Here is a 22,355-nt window from a genome sequence, read left to right on the forward strand (position 1 = left end):
TAAGCTATAAAATATTTGCCCATTCATTTTCTCATGACTCAAGGTTCAGTGATTGACCGGTTCCGCAGGCCTTGGCAGCTTATGCAAAGCTTAGCGGTCTTGGTGTTTTGCTGTTGCCTGCTGTAGGGCGCAACTCCTATACATACTTTTAACTTCTCACCCAGCGTGAAACTACACCAGGACCATTGAACTTGAAACAATCTAATTATAGAACCATTGGGTTCGTGGCCGTGGCCGTGCAATTGAAATTGGTGTCCACTTTGGGTAACTAGTTCGCGCTGAAACCTGCCCCGTCCAGCTCGTGGTCTTCATCATTGCAACTCTCGCCAGCTGAGCGGAATCTGCCGCCTGATCTTCTCTCAACTCTGCTGATCTTCGTCCTCACCAGCATCGCAGCATCGCAGCATCTTGTTTCCAGAAACCACCAAAAGCGAAAACCAACGCGAAGAATTGTTAGCCGCTGCGTGGTTCCAGGGGTTGATCTACCGCCACTCCGCAGACAAAAATAGTCGTGGCGGATAAGATAAAGCAAAGATACGCTCGGACTCAGCGCCTGTTTTTGTTTCTTCATCCACTCTTTTCCTGTTCATTGCGCCATTGTCGCGGTGTTTGACACCGCGAGCATGGGCTGGCCGGTGTGCAATACCACACTGGAAGACGAGACCAGTATGCTCCCAATAATTGACGTCTCCCGCTAAAGAAGAACCATGCCGTTGCTGACCACTCTACCCCTCGATAACAGTCCATGAGATCGACTTATGGGATGGCGGTCTTACCTTCCACGAGCTTTGCGTTATACTTGTCGGCGTTTTCGCGCTCATTGCTGGGTTTGTCGCCTTTTACCTGATCATGCGACATGCGACCCATTACAGCAAACCCACTGAACAACGACAGTACGTGCTCCGATCCTACCCCATTCCCTTCCGATATTGCTCCGCTAACCCCTGCCCCTCGTTGTAGTACTATTCGGATTCTTTTGATGATACCTATTTACGCTCTCGTCTCCTGGCTCAGCACCTTCTATTACAAACATGCCGTTTACTACAGCGTCCTGGGCGACTGCTACGAAGCATTCACGATCTCCGCCTTCTTTGCGTTGATGTGTAGTTATATTGCCCCCGACTTGCATAGCCAGAAGGATTACTTTCGCGCAATACAACCGAAAAACTGGGTCTGGCCTATAACCTGGCTGCAGAAGATTCCCGGCGGGAAGAAAGGTATTTGGAGGGTGCCGCGGAGCGGCCTGACATGGTTCAATGTAAGACACCAGAAAACGGCCACGCGAATACACGTTGAGTATAATTGGCAATGTGGGTGCTGACTAGTTTCCTTTAGGTTGTCTGGGTTGGAGTCTTTCAATATTGCTTTTTGCGCGTATTGATGACCATTGTCGCAGTGGCTACACAAAAGGCCGACCTGTATTGCGAATCGTCTCTTAACCCGGCATTCGCCCATATCTGGGTACGTTCTATTTCAGTTCTGCTCTACGATCAAACGCTAACATCCGTCAAAGGTCCTAGCCATCGAGTGTATTGCGGTCACTATTGCGATGTACTGCCTGATACAATTTTATATCCAGATCAAGGATGAAATTAGCGAGCACTCTCCGTTCTTGAAGATCCTGTCAATAAAGCTCGTTATTTTCTTGTCATTCTGGCAAACGGTAAGAGCAAGTTCGTCCCTATTACCGAGTCGCGTGTGCTAATAAAATGTTTAGATTGTAATATCCTTTCTGTTTTCTTCCGGTGCTATCAAAGCCTCGAAAAAGATTGCTGCGCCTGACCTTAAGGTCGTTCTTGCGCACCTCATTATCAGCATTGAAATGGCGTTCTTCGCCATATTACACCTCTGGTCATTTCCATGGAAACCATATGCCACCGGGTTTCAAACCGATGAAATCACCGACATGTACGGAAATGGTAAAAGTACTTACCAAGGCGGACGCTGGGGACTTCGCGCACTTCTTGATGCCCTCAACCCAATCGATCTCGTCAGGGCCGTTGGACGCAGCATGCGTTGGTTATTTGTTGGTCGAAAGAACCGAACACTTGACCCAAGTTACCAGCCTACGAACGAAGCCATCCGCCTCAATCCAACAGACGCCGAGACGCATCCAGCCGACACAAGCTATGGAGGTGCTGGTGCTGCTATGACAGGCGGTGCTTCAAGTCGTTACGGGAAACAACAAGATGAAGAAGGCGAAGTCCTACTGTCCCATGCCCAGCCAAACCCGTCAACCACAGATATGGGAACAGCCCCTCCACCATACGACGAGGACCGGGATCAGTACCACTTCGTCAACAGGTCCGATGAGCATCTTGCAGATTCCAATGTTCATCCACACTCGGGGTCAATGTCACCATTTGAGGAGATGCATTACTCCTCTGGACCGTCTAGGTCCCCGTCGGATTCAGATAGTGGGCCTTACCACAATACCGCCGGGAACCCAACTACTACTAGTCGCTTCCCGACAACATCAACCGAACTCCAGGAGCAGCCACCCATTCCACTACCAGATTCCTATCAACCCCCACATACCCGATATGATTACGATTCCCGGGGACGGCGATACTAGAAGTTGAAAACCTTTGGTTTTCTTGCCTAACGATTGCATTTCCGTTTGAGATTCCCCTGGCCTTCCATCCAAGGCTGTGTTTTGATATCCATGTTAAGAACAATACCCTACTTGTATGATTTGGTTTCGTTTTTAGCGCACACTTAGTTTATTCACTACACTTATAGGTATCTAACATGGAGACTTTGAAATATATACGGTTGATGTCCTCCTTGTTTCAACATCTGAGACTTGATTTAGCTCTGAATATTCTAACGTTAGGCTACACTAAGTACTAGGAGTAGGGCTCTACATCATAAAGAAGATATAATAACGCAGTGCTAGACCTCAGCTGCCCGGCTAGGGCCGTTCCTTCCCAGAATGTACAATCAGTTGCTTCATCGCACCTTCCCAGGCATGCCTAATCCTTAAAAGGGTGTCTTATCCTCTGTTAAAGAAGGCGCTAGCGAGTGGTGTCCTAGTGGGCTGCGCCTTCCTACTTTTGATAAATACTTATTGCACCTTCCTGCTGGGCTGACCTCGTCAAATACAGGATGAGGAAGGTGCGATTCAGCTGGGCTGGGGGGTTGTCACTTCCTACCCTGTGCAATAGGCAGGGGGGGGCCGCTCCCCATTGGCCATTCCTATTTCGGCTCCTACTATTAGTTGGAAGTTCTGCAGGCAGGGTGAGTGCGGTGGATGACCACTTCTTTTTCTTTTTCACAGTTTTGCTGGGTATTTGTCGTCATTCAATAAGGTTGTATAGAGTCGCTCAATGTTTCTGATATGAAAGATTGCCTGTTTAAAACAAACGCCGTATATCATTATCTGAGAACCATCATAAACAAAACACCATCTTCTGCTCCTGGGAAGTGCAAAGACTATCCAAGCGCAATGCCGTCCCTCGACAGAAGATCCTCCTCATATCGTCCTTGCCCGCCCATTTGCTTTCGCGCGGTGGCGTTCCTCCTGACGTTATTCACAATAGCCGTGCGCTTGCCGACTTCCCTCATGCCTTTAACGCTCTGGCTGAGTTGCCCAAGCAGGGCTACTAGGTTGACGTCGTTGTTTTGCGCAAGAGCTTCCTCGGAGAAGGCGCTTTGTTCGTGTGGTGTGAGAAGAGATAGGTTTGAGAGGAGGGAGTTTATGTCTCGGAGAGTGCCATGGTCCAGTCGGGTTGCAGACTTTTCCTGGCCTTCTGGGGATGACGGGGATATGCTTGAGACGTAGGACTTGATTAGGGATATCCGCGATTCGAGTGTTCGGATGGCATTCAGGCGTGTGTTGAGAGAGGCGATAACTAAAAGAGATGCCAGGTTAGCGATGAACAGTGTGGTTTCTGTTGGGATACCTACGTTCTTCCTCCTCAGCTGAAAGGAGGTCGGTGTCAACTGTCTGCTTCTCTTTTTGCTTCTGAGTGTTTGTCTGAGAGGAGGCTGGAGCCACTGTTGAGGATTGTATGGCGGCCGCATTCCTTGCTGTGCGAGCCACAGTATCGATCCCGATCATTTCCGCCTCGCCTGTCTCAACTGTATATGGTAATTCTCGGAAACGAATATTTAACGACTGTTCTTCACCGTCCACCTGCATAGCCTTTCCGCTCTCTGCCACGCTCTCTCCTTCGTAGACACTTTCGTAAACAGTGAGAGGTAGTTTCCCTTGAGTTGCCGATGCTTCCTTTACTTGGGACGGATGAAATGCGAGGAATATTGCGGATTCATTGTGACTTTGGAGGATCTGGCGATGAATTGGGAGGTGTGCTAATGTTGGCCCGGAAGGAGGAGCTGTTGCCCACCATCCGATAAGGTCGAGGGCAGGTAGTTTATGGACATCCTTGACTATTTTAATCGAGTTAGGTTGGCTCATGATAATCAGAGTGCAAGTCCTTACATTGTTTTACTCGGTCAACGAACCAATCGTTTGGAAGTTGAGCTTCTCCGTTCGGGCCCTCAACAACAACACATTCGAAAGCATGTTCTACCGTTATTTCACGCCCATTTTGCTGGCCTAAGAGAGCTCCAATGATCGGTCCTTGTTGTGATCGTGCTGCATGTCTTGTGATGTGGTCGGATATCGTGAGGAGTACGAGAGGATGGAGCTGGAGGTGAAGACCCGAGTCGGAGGATTTCTGGGATAGAAGGGAATCTATGTGGTCTGACATTGTTCGAGAATATTGGCGTTTCAATTGAGTTTGAGATGATGGCCTTCGTCGGCCGAGTTGATCGTCGCTCTGTAGGTTGCTTGCTGAGGTTGATGAGCATCGCTTCCCCAGGATAAGAGAGGGGCCTGGTATGGTGTTTGTTTGGTTTGCACTCCGCTTGGAGCTTCCCCGCCAGCATTTCCACCCAGTTTCCAACAACTCCTGCTTTCGCATCTTTCAAAAACGCGGAGTTCATCGATCTAGAGGCTGAAGTCATCCTTTGGCCAAAATGGCGGTCCCATCTACGTATGACGAAGTGACGGCCCATCTACAACAAGTTCAGCGCGATCCCTCCACACCTCTAGACCAGACTATCCTTGACAAGCTCAAGCTGGAGCTTACAGAGAGTACGGACCGTAAAGTCCCCGCAGCATTGTTGACACAAATATCGCAGCTCCTGCCCGTCCTCCAGGAAGACCCTACACCTGTCACTACCCTCGGTATCAAGTCCGCTGCCTATTTCAGTTTCTCCGACCTACTTGCCGTCGACCCTCCTATCAACTTCATCGCCGGCTTCCGTGCTCCATCACCACCCATAAACGAGCTAGCTTTGACTCTATTGCGCAAAGCAGGGAACGTTCCAAGCGATGCGGCAATAGTTGCTGGTGACCCGGAGCTAGTGGCATCCTTGGTGGAGCTTTGGCTTTCAACTTCTTCAACTGGTGTCGCTCAGGCTGCATTTGATGCTTTGTGGGCGCTTCTGGAGGTTGACCAGACGAGTACATTGGAGAATGGGGAACACGCTGGAGATGCGTCTGGTGGGCAAGGCCTCATGTGGAGAAGAGTTTTCACCGACAAGGATGTTTATGGACGCCTGTTCTCCTTTTGCAGTCTTACGGATAATGATTCCAGCGCCCTGTCGGCCCGGGAAAAGACAGTTGCCCAGGGCAGGTTAATGGGCTTCCTTGTGAAAGCAGGTCAACTACGTTGGGACTTCATCTCGAGCTCGCATATCGCAGAGGTTGAGGCTAAGTACAGGAGCAAAAGCCTCCTGCATTTCGCGTCCTGCGAAATGGTTGATAAGAGTGATGTTTTGATGCATATGACGCAGCTGAACTTCTTCCGTGATTTACTAGAAATCGAAGCTCCCAACCTGATGTCTCGTACCGTTGTACAGTCAGCGTCTACATTTTCTTCCCAGGCCCTCGACTTCCTCATCTCAAACGGTATCCACAGCACTTTGCTGGAGTACTATGTGGATGAATCAAAATTGGATCCCGTGGACCTAAGTTTTCTTTGTGGTCCGGTCATGGCTTATGTCGCCCAATATGCTGAACTCTACCCCAACCACTTTCTGCAAAATCCTCAAACCCTATTGGATCGCATTCTTTCTCGGATCGACGCATCGTTCTTGATATCATCCACCCAGTGGGCACACGGGCCTGCTCCAAGTGGCCAACTCAATGTGCTTTCCTCTCTTCCACGCGTATTACTGTTGGAGGCTACTAAGAAAGGCGTGAATCCAGTCTTGGCTTTGCCAATAAATCCTCCAAACCAAGAGGTTTTCAACGCTCTAGGGAAAATATTTCATGGACCTCCAAAGCACACTCGCTCTGACTCCATGGACCTTACTACATCCGGTCAAACGGCAACGGACTGGAACAAAGAAGCAGCGGCGGCCCGCGTGTTGTACTTTATGTATCAAAATCACCGATCATCATTATGGGACGATGTTGTTTCTGCAGCCGATGTTTTGGCCATGATGGATATCTCGCTTGCGGCTCTGTCATTTATGCTAGCTGTTGTTACTGCCAATTGGCAACTATTATCTGGGGAAGCTACCTCCTCTGTCCATGGCACGCCCCGATACCTACTTCCAACTGAGGAAGAGCTTGGACGCTTGTCGCCAGCAACGCAAGGAAGCCTTCCTCAGTCAGGTGCCTGGGTGGCCATTTCTCCTCCCGCCCTCACCATCCTGTTACCTTTTCTCTTTAAACCACCTCGTTCGTACTCCGAGTTTGTCGCTGGTGGAGCGGCCGACCCACAAAACGCTGTCTGGAAAGTTGCGACGGCGAGGTATGATGTCCTAGTCGCCTTGTATAGGTCTTTGCAAAGTATGGAGGACCGCGGACTGGATATTGAGGACATCGTATGCACGTTGAAGAAGAGGGTTGATGACGGGCCCTTGGGCCCGGAGGTTCGGACCATCACTCAGGTCGATACTATAGGCATGTGAAATATTGCAACTGGTTGTAAATATGCCATATATCAATTCAGTTATCAACTCCCAAATATTACTTCAATTTTAGCGCATGATAAAGTCCGAGCCCTAATTCCGCTGAGGAGCAATCCCCGCCAAGGCGGTGAGTCAAGCTCCGCCGGAACTTTTTCTCCCGCCGCAAAAAGCAAAGCTGCGGACATAACATTACCTTTTCTCCCACTCCAATTCCCCAACACAATTTACCGCAGACAATGTCGCGGTTCGGCGCAAAGAAGGGCAGAAATTTGCCCGGTGCAGAATTTACCTGGGACAACACCGATCCAAGTGGCGAGGCTGACACAGCGCCTACTCCGCTCTTCCCTGTACGTTGCCCATGACACAAGCAAAATCCCTCCCCTCTCTCAAATTACAACCATTGCCATCATATACACACCGCTCCGTAAAATCTACACAAATCTTACATCCTTGCTATGGTTAGAAATATGCCATTCCCCGCGCGCGACCCCTAAGCGAGCGCGAACAAGTGCAAGTCGAGCTCTATCGAACCCTCCGCGAGCGGTTCCACGACGGGCCGTACTACTCCATTCTAGGCGCATCCTCGGGGACCGGCTACACAACAAATTCGAAGGCGAACTTTGATCCGTTTAACGGCATGCCCTCGTATTCGGGGAGGTATCAGAAAAAGAAGAGGCTTGTGCCGAGAGTGCAGGGGAGGCCGTATGGTGAGATTTATGTTCCTCGATCGTGTCGTTGTATTTTTTTCTTTCAATTGCCAACTGGTGCTAATGATTTTCTGGGTGGCAGTCATGAAATTCTTCCCTCGTGAGCTCTGGACAACCGTCAAGCCGAATTACAAACCGGATGGTCTACTCGATGGGTATGTGCCACAAACTTTGCAGGGCGGGGTGAAGCGGGGGTTTGAGGAGGACGATGAGGACGATGATACTTCGAAGCGGCGGCGACAGGGAGACGGGGAAGACGGCGACGAGAATGAAGATGCTGAGGGACCCGTCCCTGACGCCGAAGAGGAGCAGGACGAGGAGGAGATCGTGGATGATGATTTTGAGGATGACGATGATGATATGGGTGGGGATTATAATGCCGAGCAGTACTTTGACGGCGGCGATGATGAATATGGGGATGACGGATTTGGGGATGGAGGGGGCGGTGGCGGTGATGAAGATACATATTAAGGCGCATTTGTACGGATACCCTTGCTTTTTGGAATTATGGCTATCTTTAAGCGATTGTTTAGCATATCAATTGGGGCAATCATCGAGTTCCTCTATTAACTATTGATCCTACTACATGAGGAAATGCCGTCGAAAGGTTGGAAGGCTGGTTACTGGCCCGGAATTTTATATTCCGTACTCAAGCCCTAACTCTCATATTGATTATACCCTGGCACTGCTAACAGGTATTCGATAAGGAAACCGCCACCTGGCAGGAGCAAAGTCAACTTGTAAATAATACATCAGGAAGCCGCGATGGGCTAAATCGCACCTGCCTTAGAACGCAGACCACCTGCTCAATTAGGAAGCAGCGATGACCAGCACCCCGGATGCTTGGATAGGAAGGCACACCTGCCGACAGATCCCGGCGCATACATTGGGCTCTAGAATTCTAGATGGGCACTAAACCGACCAGGTTAGGCATCTGGCGCCATAAGACTATGAAAAAAATACGGTCATATCAGAATGCCATGACAATGTGCAAGGTGATTCCGAAGGCTGCGGAAGACCCAGGGAAGACTCCAAAATTGACCCCATTGAGAACTAGTAACTCCAGTTCCAGTCTCTATAAACAAATAGCCTGCATTTTTCAGTTCGTGTCTGTTATTCTGGCGCAACCTAGCCTTATACTCCTTGCTCAACCAAACCTCCCATCATAGAGAACGATCCCAGTACCAAATATGACACAGCCAAACTAAACGGAAGAGGCACAAAAACACTCCTACCATTCTCGGTAGTGCTACACGAGTCCTCCATAGTTCTTTACTAGTTACTATTATAATAAAACGTAATATCCCTGAAATATACTTAACCGCTGTAAGCGATGGCAGGACCTCGGGGGTTTATTTCTCTTACTCCAGTGTATGTATTTGGACCCATCGTCCTCCCGCAGACACCTCATATCCGCTAATCAAGCCCACGACTAACTGAACTTAATCGAACAGACCTGTCTGATGCAGGACCCTGCTTACTGAGTGGTCACGTCCCACTCTTCTGCCGAACTAGTTCGTGTGGAAATAAGTACGTACGTACCGTGCTGGCGTGCGCAAACCCCGAACTCAGGGTTGCACGAGAGAGGTGCTGGTGCTGCGCGCCACCATGTTTTCGTGGGCTAGTTCGCTGGGAAGGGTGATATGTCATATTCGTTTAATTGTTGGGTTTATTGTGCTGTATTTCTGCCAAGGTCCGGTTTTCTCAAGTTTAAAGGTAATTTGCAATGGTATTTATTGTTGAAAAGGATGTATACGTTTCATTGTATACTTAGCTCATTTGAACAAAGGCAACTGCTAAACTCCTGGCATGAAGTGAGAAAAAAACTGTGTACACATGATATAGCATCCAGTCATGCTTGGAAAAGCATCAGAAATAAAAGTAAATACCTTCGTCTAACTAGCTAATCATAAATCAACAGAATCATGTACATCACAAAGCTGCTCACAAAGCTCCGAGCTCCTTCAGCTTTCCGATCAGACCATCGACATCCTCGACCTTGCCACCACCCTGTCGGGTCGGGGGTTCTGCAATAATTGTTAGCATCTCGAACAAGCATCCAAGACAAAGCAAAGCTGGAATAAACATACCCGTAACCTTCAACGTCTTCAAACGCTTCTTATCCTCCACACCAAAGTCCGCAAGAGTCTTCTTTTCCAGAGGCTTCTTCTTCGCCTTCATGATGTTAGGCAGACTGGCATACCGCGGCTCGTTCAGTCGCAGGTCAGTCGTAATAACCAGCGGCAGCTTAGCCTTGAGCGTCTCAACACCGCCATCGACTTCGTGCGTAATCTCAACGGTCCCCTGATCATCCTTGACGTCAACCTTGCTGGCTTGCGTTGCCTGCGGCCAGCCCAGGAGACCCGCCAGCATCTGACCCGTCTGCCCCTGGTCACCGTCAATAGCCTGCTTTCCAAGCAGCACCAAGTTGATGTTCTCCTTCTCCACAACAGCACGCAGCGTCTTCGCAACGGTCAATGGCTCTAGGCCGCCGTCGTTGCTGTCGGGCACGTCAATGTGGAAGGCACGGTCGGCGCCCATGGCCATCGCGGTGCGAAGGGTGTCGGCGCATTTCGGTCCGCCGGCGGAGAGAGCAAGAATGTTGTCGACCTTTAGCGGGCCCTTGCGTTCGCGGAGACGCACGGCTTCCTCAACGGAGAGCTCGTCGAATGGGTTGAGGGAGTGCTTGACACCAGCGGTCTCGACGCCGGTTTGGGCCTTGTTGATTCGGGGTTTGATCTATGTTTATTAGCTCATTGCAAGCCGAGGAATAAACGCATGGAATAAACAGAGCAAAATGCGAGCGTGGATACCCGGAGTGAGCGGCTCAGCAGCAACAACTCGAAGACCTCCGGGGGAACAAGCCTGCGCCGAAGACGGAGCTCAAGCAAAGAACAAAACTCACCGCATAGTCAATGACCCTCTTAACAGGGACGAGAATCCGCAAACCGCTAGCCATTGTGAAATTTGTAACTGATTAGAGTATTCTCACACTCGTGGTAATCCAGCAATTGACTCCTGGACAGCGGGGACCGGAGCAGATGTCAAGGAGGGTGGTGTAGGTTAAGGTAGGCCGATCGGACGGAGGGCAGAAAACAGGTGACTTGAGGGCGGAGAGACGAATTGAGCGGGCCGAGTGTCCAACCAGGTGATCCGCTAGTTTGGCGTGAGCCAGCCCGATCCGCCTCCAGCCGAGGTTACCCATCGCTTGCCAGTAACCTTAACGCATGTAGCCGACTTTGTGGCACATCGGCCATCTTTGCGGTTGGCCTTCAGGCGGTTGTATCGGTATATCAGAACTACCATACCGAACAAAACGTCGTAGTTTTGGGTAATTAGCGGTTTTTTTACAGTTCAGCGTCGTCGGTCTGAACTGAGCGTGTACGTTATCGCTCAGGTCTTTAGGTATAATGAGCCTCGGCTCACTGCACCTTTGCAGATCGACAGCTGAGCGGGCTTCAACGGCTCGTATGCTCTGCTGCCGCATATGAAGTGGTGCCTGAGGCCACCGTATTTTATGGAAAGCCCTCGCATGCCTCTATTGGCCAACCCGCAATAAAGGCATGAACTCAACTTTATTTAAACATCTGGATTTAGAGTGCTTTCAATGTTCTATGCTTCTAGACAAGGGGGGGGGGAATGTGGCTGGTGAACAACTAATGTCTGCGCAAGGGTTGAAGTTAGGTGAGGGTTGGCTTTGGTATTGAAAGTTTCACCTCCATGATCTATATATTTGCCTTGACTTTATTTGTCTACATCTAGCAAAGCAATATCGAGTGTTTTCCAATCCTCACCACGTTTCTTGTTTGTATCTCCCCGTTTTCTCCATGCCCACCAAATGATCTTCCGCTTCCCGTCTACTCAAACTCTGCGTGCCAGCGTCATTTCCAGACTGGAACGCCTCTGTTAACGACTCCCGCACAGCTTGAGGCATACGCCCCGACGAGCCGCAAACAAAAACGGCGCCTCCCTTATCATGCAGGAGGTTGAAGACTAAGCTCGAGTTCTCCTTGATCACATCCTGGACGTAGACCTTCTGCTTCTGATCTCGCGAAAACGCCGTCAAAACTTTAAGCTTGATTAGCTCGCTCAAGTGATGCCACTCGTCCTCAAAGAAGAAATCCGACGCTCTGTTACGGCCGCCGTATACAAGAATTGTCGGCTCAATGGGCGGGTCAACGCCTGGGTTCTCCTCCTGATACGACTTGACTATCGCGGCTTTTTCCCAAAGCATGGATCGCAGCGGTGCAACGCCCGTACCAGGCCCGACCAGCATCATCGGCCCAACTAGTTGGCCGACTGATGAATTTAGGCCGCCTCGCTGGAGCTGGACGCGGAGGGTACTCCCGGGCCGCAGGTTAGCGATATACTTAGTGCAAACACCCTCCCGTATTCTTTTAATCACGGTGCGGTACTTGACGATTGCGATTAAGAGTTCAAACTTTGCGCCGCCTTCGGGGGTTCGCTTCAGTTCTCCGCCGCTGGCGATGCTGAACTGGCGCCCGCGGAAGATCGGAAATGCGGATGTTGCGTGCTGCCAGGGGATTTTGACAGTGTCGAATTCATGTAGGATCTCGAGAATGCTGCGCCGTGGTCGTGTGGTGTAGTCCCAGAACTCATCGAGGAATTCGGGGTTGGTGAATTCTAATAAGCGCTCCTGGTGCATGTCGTAGGTGGTATAGTGGGCGATTGAGGAGAAAAATGACCGGCGGGGGATCGCTCGGATGTCGAGGTAGTTTATGAGTAGCTCGCGTAGGGTTAGCCGGGGATGGGATTCGAGGTCGTGGATGGGCGGAGTGGGTGTTTCTTCTGGTGAGAGAGTGCTGTCGCGAGGAACTAATGATACTAGACGGTCGGCTTGCTCCTGCCAGCCCATCATCTCAATGAGGCTCTGGACGTCCTCGGGAGTGTTTTTTGGTGTGATTGCTATTACATCCCCTGGAGCATACGACACCGGGTTAGGCACAGTTAGAGTCAAATGACGCACATCCTGCCAGTGCGTCCCCGGAGTTATACGCTTGTTCTGGGTCAGTGTCGCACCCAAGCTATCGTGGAGTGGGCGACAGTCATTGTCGAGTCGATATGAGTCTGGGAAGTCTCCGGATATGGTCACCCCATCCGCTTTTGGAGGAATAACGGCTTCGTCTGAAGGTGGTACATCCTGCTCTCGCAGTTGTAGAACCCATTTTGGTGGCAGTTGAACATCTTCCGGTATCGGATCCTGTCCTTGAGGAAGAGGATATCTCTCAACCAAGTGCGTTCGGAAACCCGTCAACCATGGAATAAACGTTCCCTCGAGCCTATAGCAAGGGTCAGCGGGTGACAATAGGGGATATAGGAATAGAAAGCATACCCCTCAGGATGCTGGTGGTCTGCCTCCCCACCAGAGTGAATCTCATCCGCACCCAGCTGCAGCAACCTCTTGTATAGTTTGCGCGCCGCCCAATTGAACCTGCCATTGTTAGAAATGCACACCTTGAACAGTCCTAACAAAGACCTTGAAGAATACTAACTTGGGATATGAGCTATCGCCCAGACCAAACCATGTAAAGCTGACCCCGCTCAGGAAAGTCGGCAGCAACTTCTTCAAAAGCAGCGACTTCCAGAACGTCTTCGCATTAGCAGGCAGATCACCCTGGCCAGTAGTTGACACCGAAAAGACAACAATTGTGTAGGATTTCAATGACTCCTGCGTCCGCAATTAGAAGGATTCTACAGATGTATAAAAACGCGGGGCAACAAACCGGCTTAACGTGGTTTAACTCAGAAACGTGGGTGGTGAAACGGAGCCGCTCGACCATCGCGCCAACCTCCTCGGCGACATCCTGCGCATTGCCAGTTTCGGAGCCGTAGAGAACGAGAGCAGTGCGTCGCTGCGAGGCTGCATCGCTGCTCATACTGGCTGGTTAAATGAAGCAATAACCTTGTCGCGCTGGTGCGGCTCGTGATCGCTTAAGTTGCTTGTTGTTGGAGTCAAATTTGGTTCGAGACTCCGCTGATCGGAATGATGTCATCCGGCATCGGACTGAAAGTAAGTATACAGTCACTCACAACTCCTACCTTACGCTTCTCAAACTATTTTTAGGTAAAATAGAGATATATATTATGATTTTGCTTGCTACTTCATATTTTAAAGGACTGATAAGCTGCTGGTTCTCGTATCTGCGTCGATCACAGCCCTATTGTTCGTGGCTAGCGATACGCTTGAGGCCCCTAGTGCAACCAACCTTCGTATACCCACTACGTAGGTAGTCTCTGATGCTGGTAGATATACGTAGCAGAAACCATTCTGGGGCTGCCCTTTCATATCTGCATAGCCGTGGAGCACTCAGCATGGTGCTTAATTAACAAATTCCCGAAGTTGTGGGCTGCTTGGTAAACCAGAAAATTTTTCAAGAGAGGTGTCAGATACATGAAGGTTCATCAACAACATGTCATGCAATTCTGCAAGATTTAGTTTGTTAGTGGTGGTAGCGGAGACTACTGGCCGAGGTGCTCTTTGCTTGGAGAATTGGTCGAAATGAAGGCAGAGATGGAGGGACCGGTGTCCCGTTTAAAATATATTAGCCACATAGATACTGACGACAATATTCGTCGTTACTCCGTATACATGATCATATTTCAATTGCCTCAAGAGGAATTCCGCGTGACTTTTTGTGGTCATTCAATGCATTGGAACCGGACACGTTCGACAGTGATAGTAGGTAGCCCCGAAAATGAACATTGAACTCGACGGGATATTGCGGCCGTTTAGCCGTCAGCCATCGAGAGTTAGACCACCTACTCCATTCAGTAATGAATCGGTACTAATTCTCCACCTGACGCATGGAGTAGTCTACCCGATGTCTCGGGGATCAGCCTGGAGTTCTAGACCGTTGATCGGATTATACGGAGTCGTACCTCACGGGCCTTATTGGTCGGCGTCAGTACCAGCAAGAAGGAACTTTTAAACGAGTATTCCGAAAATTTAGAAGGACAGGAAGAGATTTCCAGGCCCATCCTCGTGTCGAAGAATAATCGTGAGAATAACTTCGATGAACTGGTGGAGCGCTTCCTACCTTTGGTGGAGCGCGAACTGCTGCATATGACCTGTATGGCGTTGCCGGGGCAAACAACACATGGTTTCTCGACCAGGTAGGAATACACTATACAGACAATACAGCCAGGCTCAGGTTACACGGGGATTTCTCGGCAGCCCACAAGGGAACATTCGATTAAGTTCAGTTTTAGTACTCCGTAGTATAGAGTAGTCCGTGGACCCACAATGGTCGCGAGAAAATGATGGAGAATTGGAGAACGCCGAGAAGAAAATCTCGAAGGCTGAGATCGCCATAGTGCACTAGGATAGGTCATTGCGGACGTCTTGTCAAGGAAGAGGTCCACAGCAAGCCTTCCCTTTCATTTCCGACGGTCTGGCCCGGATTTAGACTATTGAGAAACTACTGCGCGATCTGGGGTGCCCCATTAGGATGTATCATGCAGGAGTGGGCGGCAATCAGATCGCTGGGATGCGGATCTTGGGAAATGAGCATGGACGGTTGAATAACCGAATCATCGAATTGGAGGCAACTGGGCGGCTAAGCTGGCTAAGCTGATTATCGAAGCATAATGAGGCTGGGCTGAGGAAAAGCGTAGTAGGTGAGCTATCAGGTTTCCGGTGGGCGGGATGCAGCTTGATACATACGATCGGAGGCTGGAATTGGATGCGCCCTTGTCCCTGGAAAGGGGAAGGGAAAATTCAAACCTTGAGAATCGAGAAAACAAACCTTGTTTGTCGTGGCTGCGCATGGCTCTCCTCTGGCTCCAGTTGTTCCCGCTTCGCAGTGAAAATTTCGAAATTTCTGAATATTCTGTCAGGCCTGGTTCAGGGCCCATCGGGTACGTAGTCCATGATGACGACACTGGCCTTGTCGGGCTTATACACGGAACTGGGGAGAAAGAATGCTGTTCCTGGATGTTTGAACTTTGGATGAATAGTATTGTAGACCTGGCAAGGACAGTGGCAGTGTACTCTACTCTGTAGATAGTCGAGGTCTTGTTCAGATGGAGTGTCAAGATGATCGACTGCTTATCGATCGCCAACGGGGATCACTGACGGCGCCGATGATGATGTAACTCTAGCCTCGTTTCTTGAAGCCGGAACTTCCCCTCCTTCACTGCAGCTGTGCAGTAGTTTGTCCCTCGACTCCTCCTTCCATTGGGCCACTGCTCCATTGCAATGCTCGATCCAGCCACTGTGCTCCGTGCATTTTCTATGCCTTGCCGGTCCAGCCGTTAGCAATCCCAACTAATGGTTTCCTGCGCTGACTTCGCGCAATGCCCTGCGCTCCCCAGTCCGATTACTTATTTAGCTTATGCATCCCGGCCTGCTCCTCTGATGCTGATGCTTTTCTTCTTTTTCTTTTCTTTGGATCCCTCTCTCGTGGCCCGAACGCATCAAACCGGCTGATCACCAAACGACCTGTTTGCTCGCTGTAGGTAATAGATCTTGGCGACGCATCCATACATCATAATAAGACCCATTTCGGTCGCCTCAACAACACATCCTGGTGATCCCTGAATTTATTGAATTTATTCTGCTCCCCGGGACTTCCGTCCTTCCGTCTGGCGGCCTTATATCAAATCCGGAACCTCAGCCTTGGTGCCCAGGTGGTTCTTCCCCGTCCTTGGTGGTAAGGCCTCGCCGTGTTGCCGGCCCGCGGTTCCCCTTCCAGTGGTTCCCTCAGTTGCCACCCATCTGACTTTCTTGCCTGCTCAGTTAGGCCGGTCATCGCGATTATCAATCCGAGATCTTGTCGTCGGCATTTCTAACCCCCGGATTTGGCTGTCCGCGTTTTCTCTGTTCTCACATTCCGACGCCAGGAGCGCATTCTTCGGCTGTGGCAGACAGGCAGCATACCAGCACCTACTCCTCTCTCGATCATTCCCTGGCGCGTTTAGACTGCCGACCGCGATACATGTTCACCGTTTCCGGCACATCCGACTCGTCCAGTGTTCTACTGTTGCTTATATAGCATCCAGCCTTCGACTTTTACTGCGCAACCCTTCTAAACCCTTTGCGCAGCCTAGTGTTGCTCACCAATACACCTTGTCGCTAAGCGGGAGCTTTAATCGCCCGCAATGCCTCCTTCCCTTTGGGTTAAGACAAAAGGGACCTCCAAAAAGGGCTTCGATAAGGCATGGCATGCCCTAGACAAGCTGGGGGATCCCGTTAATCGGCTATCCAACCGTGTCGGTGCTGAGGCCTTCTGGCCTATGACCACGGACAAGGAAAGCGACAAAGCCGCTCGGATATTACGCAGCTTCTGCAAAGATGGCTTCTACGCCGACAACGAGACCGATCGACAAAGCTCCGAGAGCGTCATGAACAAGGACACTGGCAAAATCGATAAACCCAAAGGCAAGCAGCGGGTGTTGAAGAAGATCCCTACCAAGGTCATCCAACAGGCCAAGGGTCTGGCGATCTTTACAACTATGCGTACAGGTCTATGGCTCAGTGGCTCCGGTGGCAGTGGTGTCCTTCTAGCCCGTATTCCAGAAACAGGCGAATGGAGTCCGCCTTCCGGTATCATGCTACATACTGCAGGTGTAGGGTTCCTCGCAGGCATTGATATTTACGACTGTGTGGTTGTGATAAATACCTACGAAGCTCTGGAGGCATTTAAGAAGGTCCGCTGTACATTAGGTGGAGAAGTCAGTGCTTCAGCTGGGCCTGTTGGAATGGGTGGTGTGCTCGAGTCAGAAGTACATAAGAGGCAGGCTCCCATCTGGACTTATATGAAGAGTCGGGGGCTATACGCAGGCGTCCAAGTGGATGGTACGATAATAATCGAGCGAACCGACGAAAACGAACGGTTCTACGGTGAACGCATTTCGGTGACTGATATCTTGGCTGGGAAGGCCAGACACCCTCCTGCGTCCATCCAACCTCTCCTTCAGACAATCAAAGCAGCACAAGGAGATATGGACGTGAACGAGGATTTGCTTCCTCCACCGGGAGAAACACCCGGAGATGTGGAGCTAGAGCCAACTCCAGCGTTTGGCGTTCCAGATCCAGAGGATCCCGATCCATTTGGCGTCAAAGCTTTGGAAGCCGAAGGTCTCTTTATCCGCGAGGCCGGTTCTAGGGCTCGACCAAGCCATGATGTCTTCGAGTTTAAACCGAACCCGAATAGTCCTGTCTTTGCAACCTTTCGGCGAAGTATGGAGAGCTCGCAGCGTAACAGCTGGCGGACTAGCGTCCAGAGCTATGTCAGTCAAGACAGAGGCACCCAAACTTTCAATGAAGCTTCCACTGCGCCGACTTCTCTCAGTCGTGCATCTTCGCCAAGCAACAGAGACTTCTCAGAACCTAAGGACTCGATTCCGTCGGATAGCGAGGCCCACTGGGAGACAGTCATCCCTGAGCATCACGAGGCAAACTTCCGCAGCCAGGATAAGGGTGTACGGGAAAATTTTGTCGACGATGAAGACTTTGAGGTACACGAAGTCAGCAGCGCCAGAATTTCCAGGCCCGACAGTGCTACCGGTTCTCCGGTGTCAGCAGAGCCTCCAACAACGTTGGGCGAATCCATGCGCCAGTCTCCCACTTTTACCCGTGCTCGCCTTGTTACTATTCCCAAGAGGCAGCCTCCATCACTTCCTCCGCGAAACCCTTACCGCGCGTCGACCTCGACTTCTACCCCCGCCTCGCCTATTCCCTGGGCTTCATCCGATGACAACCGATCCGTAACCTCCATCTCTACCCGTGCCTCTCTCGGTGGGCCCGTTGCAGCGACTGACAGCGTTAAGAAAGACTCGAGTGCAGGCGCATCATCTGTTGACGAGGCATCTGAGTCACACAAGGCGTCTGGTAGTAAGGATGACGAGTTCCACTCCGTATCTAGTGCTCACTCGTCTGAATCCGCACCGGAAAAGGAAATTGGCACACAAAACGAGAATTCTCGCTCAGCGACTCCTGAAGACAAACTTGATACGATATCTGTCGAAGAAAAGGCCGCCGAGGAGAAGGTCACCGAGGAGAAGGCCACTGAGGAGAAGGTCACCGAGGAGAAGGCCATTGAGGGAAAAGCTACCGAGGAAAAAGTCACCGACGAAGGGGACAAGAGACTACCGCAAGACGAAGTCTCAGCAACAGCAACGCACTCCTAAAGCGTACGAACCTATTATCAACCCTAATTTGCCCTTCCCACTATATTTGATACCCTCCCTTCACTCATCTTTCTTCTTTCGTTTAGGTTTCGTGTTGTATATATAAGTTTACGTTTAAGTTTATGTTGTGGATACTTCGTTGTTTGGGGTTTCTCTTTGCATTCTCAATATTGCCGACAAGCCGGCATCTATCTTGTTTTCTACTTTAATTATTTAGCGATACCTTATTTTCATGGACGCATTGATACATCAGCATTGTTTTACAGCGTTCAGGGCGTTGAGAGGTACTTGGGAAATGCAGTGTGGGTTGACATAATGTCTTATTCAGAATTTCCCATAACTTCTACGAAGGGAAGTTTGTATGATAGCTTTGCTTGTTAATTGTATATCCCATTGACGTTCTTATAATAAATATCTGTTTTCGTCGTTGCAATCTTGTCTGTAGGGGACTCCCGGCTCCGGCCGAGGGATATCCGGAAATATCAACTGAGTTTGAGCGCATCTCCAACGCGATATTAATTTGTTTATTTGCATCAACAACAGCTTATCACGAAGTGACACTGCAGTGAAACCTGCAGGGAGCTTGAAGCCGCTAGTGCGCGCTTGGTGCTGCTGAGCGATCGCTGCAATCGTGTCTCAGCCTGTCACAGCCCCGTCCACCCCGGCGATTGTTACATCGATCGTCGGTGTCCCCGCTATTGACCGTCCCTGTCGACCCCCTATTGCGTTATCGGCTACTCCCAGCTCCCAAGGTAGCCCTGACCTCTGGCACAGATAAAGCCGGGATGATCCCCAATCGCCCGTGTTTCTCTTTCTGCAACTTGCGTTCTTCGGGTGTTGCTACTTCTCGCAATGCCCTCACTCACGTCGCTGCTTGGCCTCTCCGCGGGCCTGGTCAGCCTTGTCGCTGGCCAGTACTTTCCTCCGTCCCCTGAGGGCGTGAAGGTCGTCCACTCCAAACACCAGAAGGGCGTTACGATTTCATATAAAGAGGTAATGCGATCCGATTCCTTCAATTCATTTGCTGCTTCAGAATGCGGATAAGCACCTCCGCACCAATTCCAATCCATTCATTCTAACAATTCTCCACAGCCTAAAATCTGCGAAACAACCCCAGGCGTCAAATCCTACTCGGGATACGTCCATCTACCGCCGGGCACTCTCAACGATCTCGGTCTGGATCAGCAGTATCCAATTAATACCTTCTTCTGGTTCTTCGAGTCCCGGAACGACCCGCGCAATGCGCCTTTGTCGATATGGATGAACGGCGGGCCTGGAAGCTCGTCTATGATCGGTCTCATGCAGGAAAACGGGCCGTGTCAGGTTAATGCCGACTCGAATTCCACGGAACTGAACCCATGGTCCTGGAATAACTACGTTAATATGCTCTACATCGACCAACCCAACCAGGTTGGTTTCAGCTATGATGTCCCGACAAACGGGACGTATGACCAGCTCTCGGGCGCGCGCGAAGTCTCGCCTGACGGGTTCGAGAACGGTGTCCCCAAGCAGAACAGCACGTTCTATGTCGGGACGTTCCCGAGTTTGAATGCGTCGACGTCGGCGAATACGACTGAGAACTCGGCCCGTGCGCTTTGGCACTTTGCGCAGACTTGGTTCTCGGAGTTTCCGGCTTATAAACCCCGTGATGATCGGGTTAGTATTTGGACTGAGTCTTATGGTGGGCGCTATGGGCCGGCGTTCACGGCGTTCTTCCAGGAACAGAATGAGAAGATCGCGAATGGCTCGCTTACGGAGCCTGGGGAGTCGCATTATATTCATCTGGATACGCTCGGTATTATTAATGGTTGCGTGGACTTGCTTGTCCAGGCACCGTTGTACCCTGAGATGGCATACAATAACACCTACGGGATTGAGGCGATTAATGAAACCGTGTATGACCAGGCAATAGAGGCATGGAGCAAGCCGGGTGGCTGCAAGGACCAGATTACGAGATGCCGCCGCCTTGCAAAAGAGGGCGATCCTCATATGTACGGCCATAATGCGACTGTGAACAGGGCTTGTCAAGAAGCAGACTCGTACTGTAGTAACACTGTCGAGGGTCCCTACATTCTATACTCCGGCCGAGGCTACTATGACATTTCGCACTTCGACCCGGATCCTTTTCCCCCACCCCACTACCTGGGTTACCTGAGCCAGAACTGGGTCCAGAAAGCCCTCGGCGTTCCGATAAACTTCACCGAGTCCGTGGACAGTGTTTACACCGGCTTCTCGGGCACCGGCGACTACCCACGCTCCGATGTCCGAGGATACCTCGAAGACATTGCATACGTGCTTGACTCGGGTATCAAGGTGGCTCTTGTCTACGGCGACCGCGATTATGCATGTCCCTGGAACGGCGGCGAAGAAGTAAGTTTGCAGGTCGACTACAGCGCTGCAGACAAATTCCGCGCTGCGGGATACGCTGCGCTGCAGACCAACGCTTCGTATGTGGGCGGCAGGGTGCGTCAGCACGGAAACTTCTCATTCACCCGGGTGTTCGAAGCAGGACACGAAGTCCCCGCGTACCAGCCCCAGACGGCGTACGAGATCTTCCACCGTGCGATGTTCAACCGCGACATTGCGACGGGGAAGATCTCTACGAGTAAGAATAGCACCTATACCACCAAGGGGCCGTCGTCGACATTTGATATCAAGAATGAGGTGCCCGATAGTCCGGAGCCGACTTGTTATATCCTGTCTCTGTCCTCCTATTGCACTGATGAACAGGTTGAGAGTGTGGTAAATGGAACTGCTGTAGTCAAGGATTATATAGTGGTGGATGATAATTCTCCTGGGCTTCGACTTTAAGGGAGTTCGTTACGTCGCGGATATAAAGACGAACCTATGTCCAATCCAGCTGTATGGGGATCACGCATGTAAATAAATGTCGGTGACCCTGAATACACCAATTAGAATAAATGGCGAGATGTTAGAACCTGCATTCCATCATTCTGGACGTGGGCGAGTGGATCGCAGCTATCCGCAACAGGCAACTGTGAAGTTCTAGGTAGTAAGGCGCGGGCACTTTCAGGCACACCCCAAAGTCTGAGTCGTCTCCCAATCTCGCCCAATATACTTAAAACAACGACCGTGCACGATCTTCATAATGTCTTAGTTTCGCAGTTCAATTTTCTCGTCCTGTCAACCGATTCAATACCGACAATAGGTGCTGAAAGCCAACCCGACTCGCTGTCCGGACCGAAGCTTCTCGAATCTTCGATTGGCTCTTCGTTGCGGTCAACGTCACACGTCACGCCTTGGGGCTCTGGGCTCCTTCAAGATCGCCCTGGCGTCACTCAAAGAAACCACTCCTCCAACTCTATTATATCCCATCGTTCTTCATCCTGTTTGCTGTCGTTAAGTGTGCGCTAAGTTTAGCTGATCATTGTGTCGTATCGTTGAGTTATACTCCCGTACTCTCCCACTACAACTCAGCTCCCCGCACGTCCCCTGCCGAATGTTCTACGTCATTCGAGTTCCCCCTCCAGACTGGCCTTAAAGACACCACCCTTACCTCTCGCACGACACTGGAGTATTAATAAGATCCTCCAATTGGTGTTTCTC

At 50.7% G+C, this 22,355-nt stretch overlaps 8 protein-coding genes across 8 annotated transcripts; 5 read left to right on the plus strand and 3 right to left on the minus strand.

Moving 5' to 3' along the window:
- Positions 1-623: 623 nt before the first annotated feature.
- On the plus strand, positions 624-2,575 carry APUU_20545S (OSTA/TMEM184 family protein; the record flags this gene model as incomplete). The annotated part of the gene is made up of 6 exons (XM_041699198.1): positions 624-666; positions 743-893; positions 961-1,258; positions 1,336-1,461; positions 1,514-1,663; positions 1,718-2,575. The coding sequence occupies 6 exons, from the start codon at positions 624-626 to the stop codon at positions 2,573-2,575; spliced, it is 1,626 nt and encodes a 541-aa protein (XP_041552307.1).
- An 860-nt stretch (positions 2,576-3,435) lies between these two features.
- Positions 3,436-4,715, minus strand: APUU_20546A (COP9 signalosome complex subunit 6; the record flags this gene model as incomplete). The annotated part of the gene is made up of 3 exons (XM_041699199.1): positions 3,436-3,854; positions 3,910-4,392; positions 4,445-4,715. 3 exons carry the CDS (start codon positions 4,713-4,715, stop codon positions 3,436-3,438), a joined length of 1,173 nt encoding a protein of 390 aa, XP_041552308.1.
- A 268-nt stretch (positions 4,716-4,983) lies between these two features.
- Positions 4,984-6,930, plus strand: APUU_20547S (uncharacterized protein; the record flags this gene model as incomplete). Its single annotated transcript, XM_041699200.1, has 1 exon — positions 4,984-6,930. The coding sequence occupies one exon, from the start codon at positions 4,984-4,986 to the stop codon at positions 6,928-6,930; it is 1,947 nt and encodes a 648-aa protein (XP_041552309.1).
- A 236-nt stretch (positions 6,931-7,166) lies between these two features.
- On the plus strand, positions 7,167-8,108 carry APUU_20548S (DNA-directed RNA polymerase III subunit C31; the record flags this gene model as incomplete). Its single annotated transcript, XM_041699201.1, has 3 exons — positions 7,167-7,277; positions 7,394-7,637; positions 7,720-8,108. The coding sequence occupies 3 exons, from the start codon at positions 7,167-7,169 to the stop codon at positions 8,106-8,108; spliced, it is 744 nt and encodes a 247-aa protein (XP_041552310.1).
- A 1,473-nt stretch (positions 8,109-9,581) lies between these two features.
- Positions 9,582-10,596, minus strand: APUU_20549A (electron transfer flavoprotein subunit beta/FixA family protein; the record flags this gene model as incomplete). Its single annotated transcript, XM_041699202.1, has 3 exons — positions 9,582-9,664; positions 9,728-10,376; positions 10,543-10,596. 3 exons carry the CDS (start codon positions 10,594-10,596, stop codon positions 9,582-9,584), a joined length of 786 nt encoding a protein of 261 aa, XP_041552311.1.
- An 831-nt stretch (positions 10,597-11,427) lies between these two features.
- On the minus strand, positions 11,428-13,534 carry tah18 (NAPDH-dependent diflavin reductase; the record flags this gene model as incomplete). The annotated part of the gene is made up of 4 exons (XM_041699203.1): positions 11,428-12,937; positions 12,991-13,089; positions 13,151-13,326; positions 13,382-13,534. The coding sequence occupies 4 exons, from the start codon at positions 13,532-13,534 to the stop codon at positions 11,428-11,430; spliced, it is 1,938 nt and encodes a 645-aa protein (XP_041552312.1).
- A 3,223-nt stretch (positions 13,535-16,757) lies between these two features.
- APUU_20551S (uncharacterized protein) lies at positions 16,758-18,788 on the plus strand (the record flags this gene model as incomplete). The annotated part of the gene is made up of 1 exon (XM_041699204.1): positions 16,758-18,788. One exon carries the CDS (start codon positions 16,758-16,760, stop codon positions 18,786-18,788), a length of 2,031 nt encoding a protein of 676 aa, XP_041552313.1.
- Positions 18,789-19,640: 852 nt separating this feature from the next.
- Positions 19,641-21,599, plus strand: cp1 (putative carboxypeptidase S1; the record flags this gene model as incomplete). The annotated part of the gene is made up of 2 exons (XM_041699205.1): positions 19,641-19,781; positions 19,881-21,599. The coding sequence occupies 2 exons, from the start codon at positions 19,641-19,643 to the stop codon at positions 21,597-21,599; spliced, it is 1,860 nt and encodes a 619-aa protein (XP_041552314.1).
- Between the last annotated feature and the right edge of the window lie 756 nt (positions 21,600-22,355).

Source organism: Aspergillus puulaauensis, chromosome 2 (assembly GCF_016861865.1).
Source record: "Aspergillus puulaauensis MK2 DNA, chromosome 2, nearly complete sequence".
Classification (NCBI taxonomy): Eukaryota; Fungi; Ascomycota; class Eurotiomycetes; order Eurotiales; family Aspergillaceae; genus Aspergillus; species Aspergillus puulaauensis.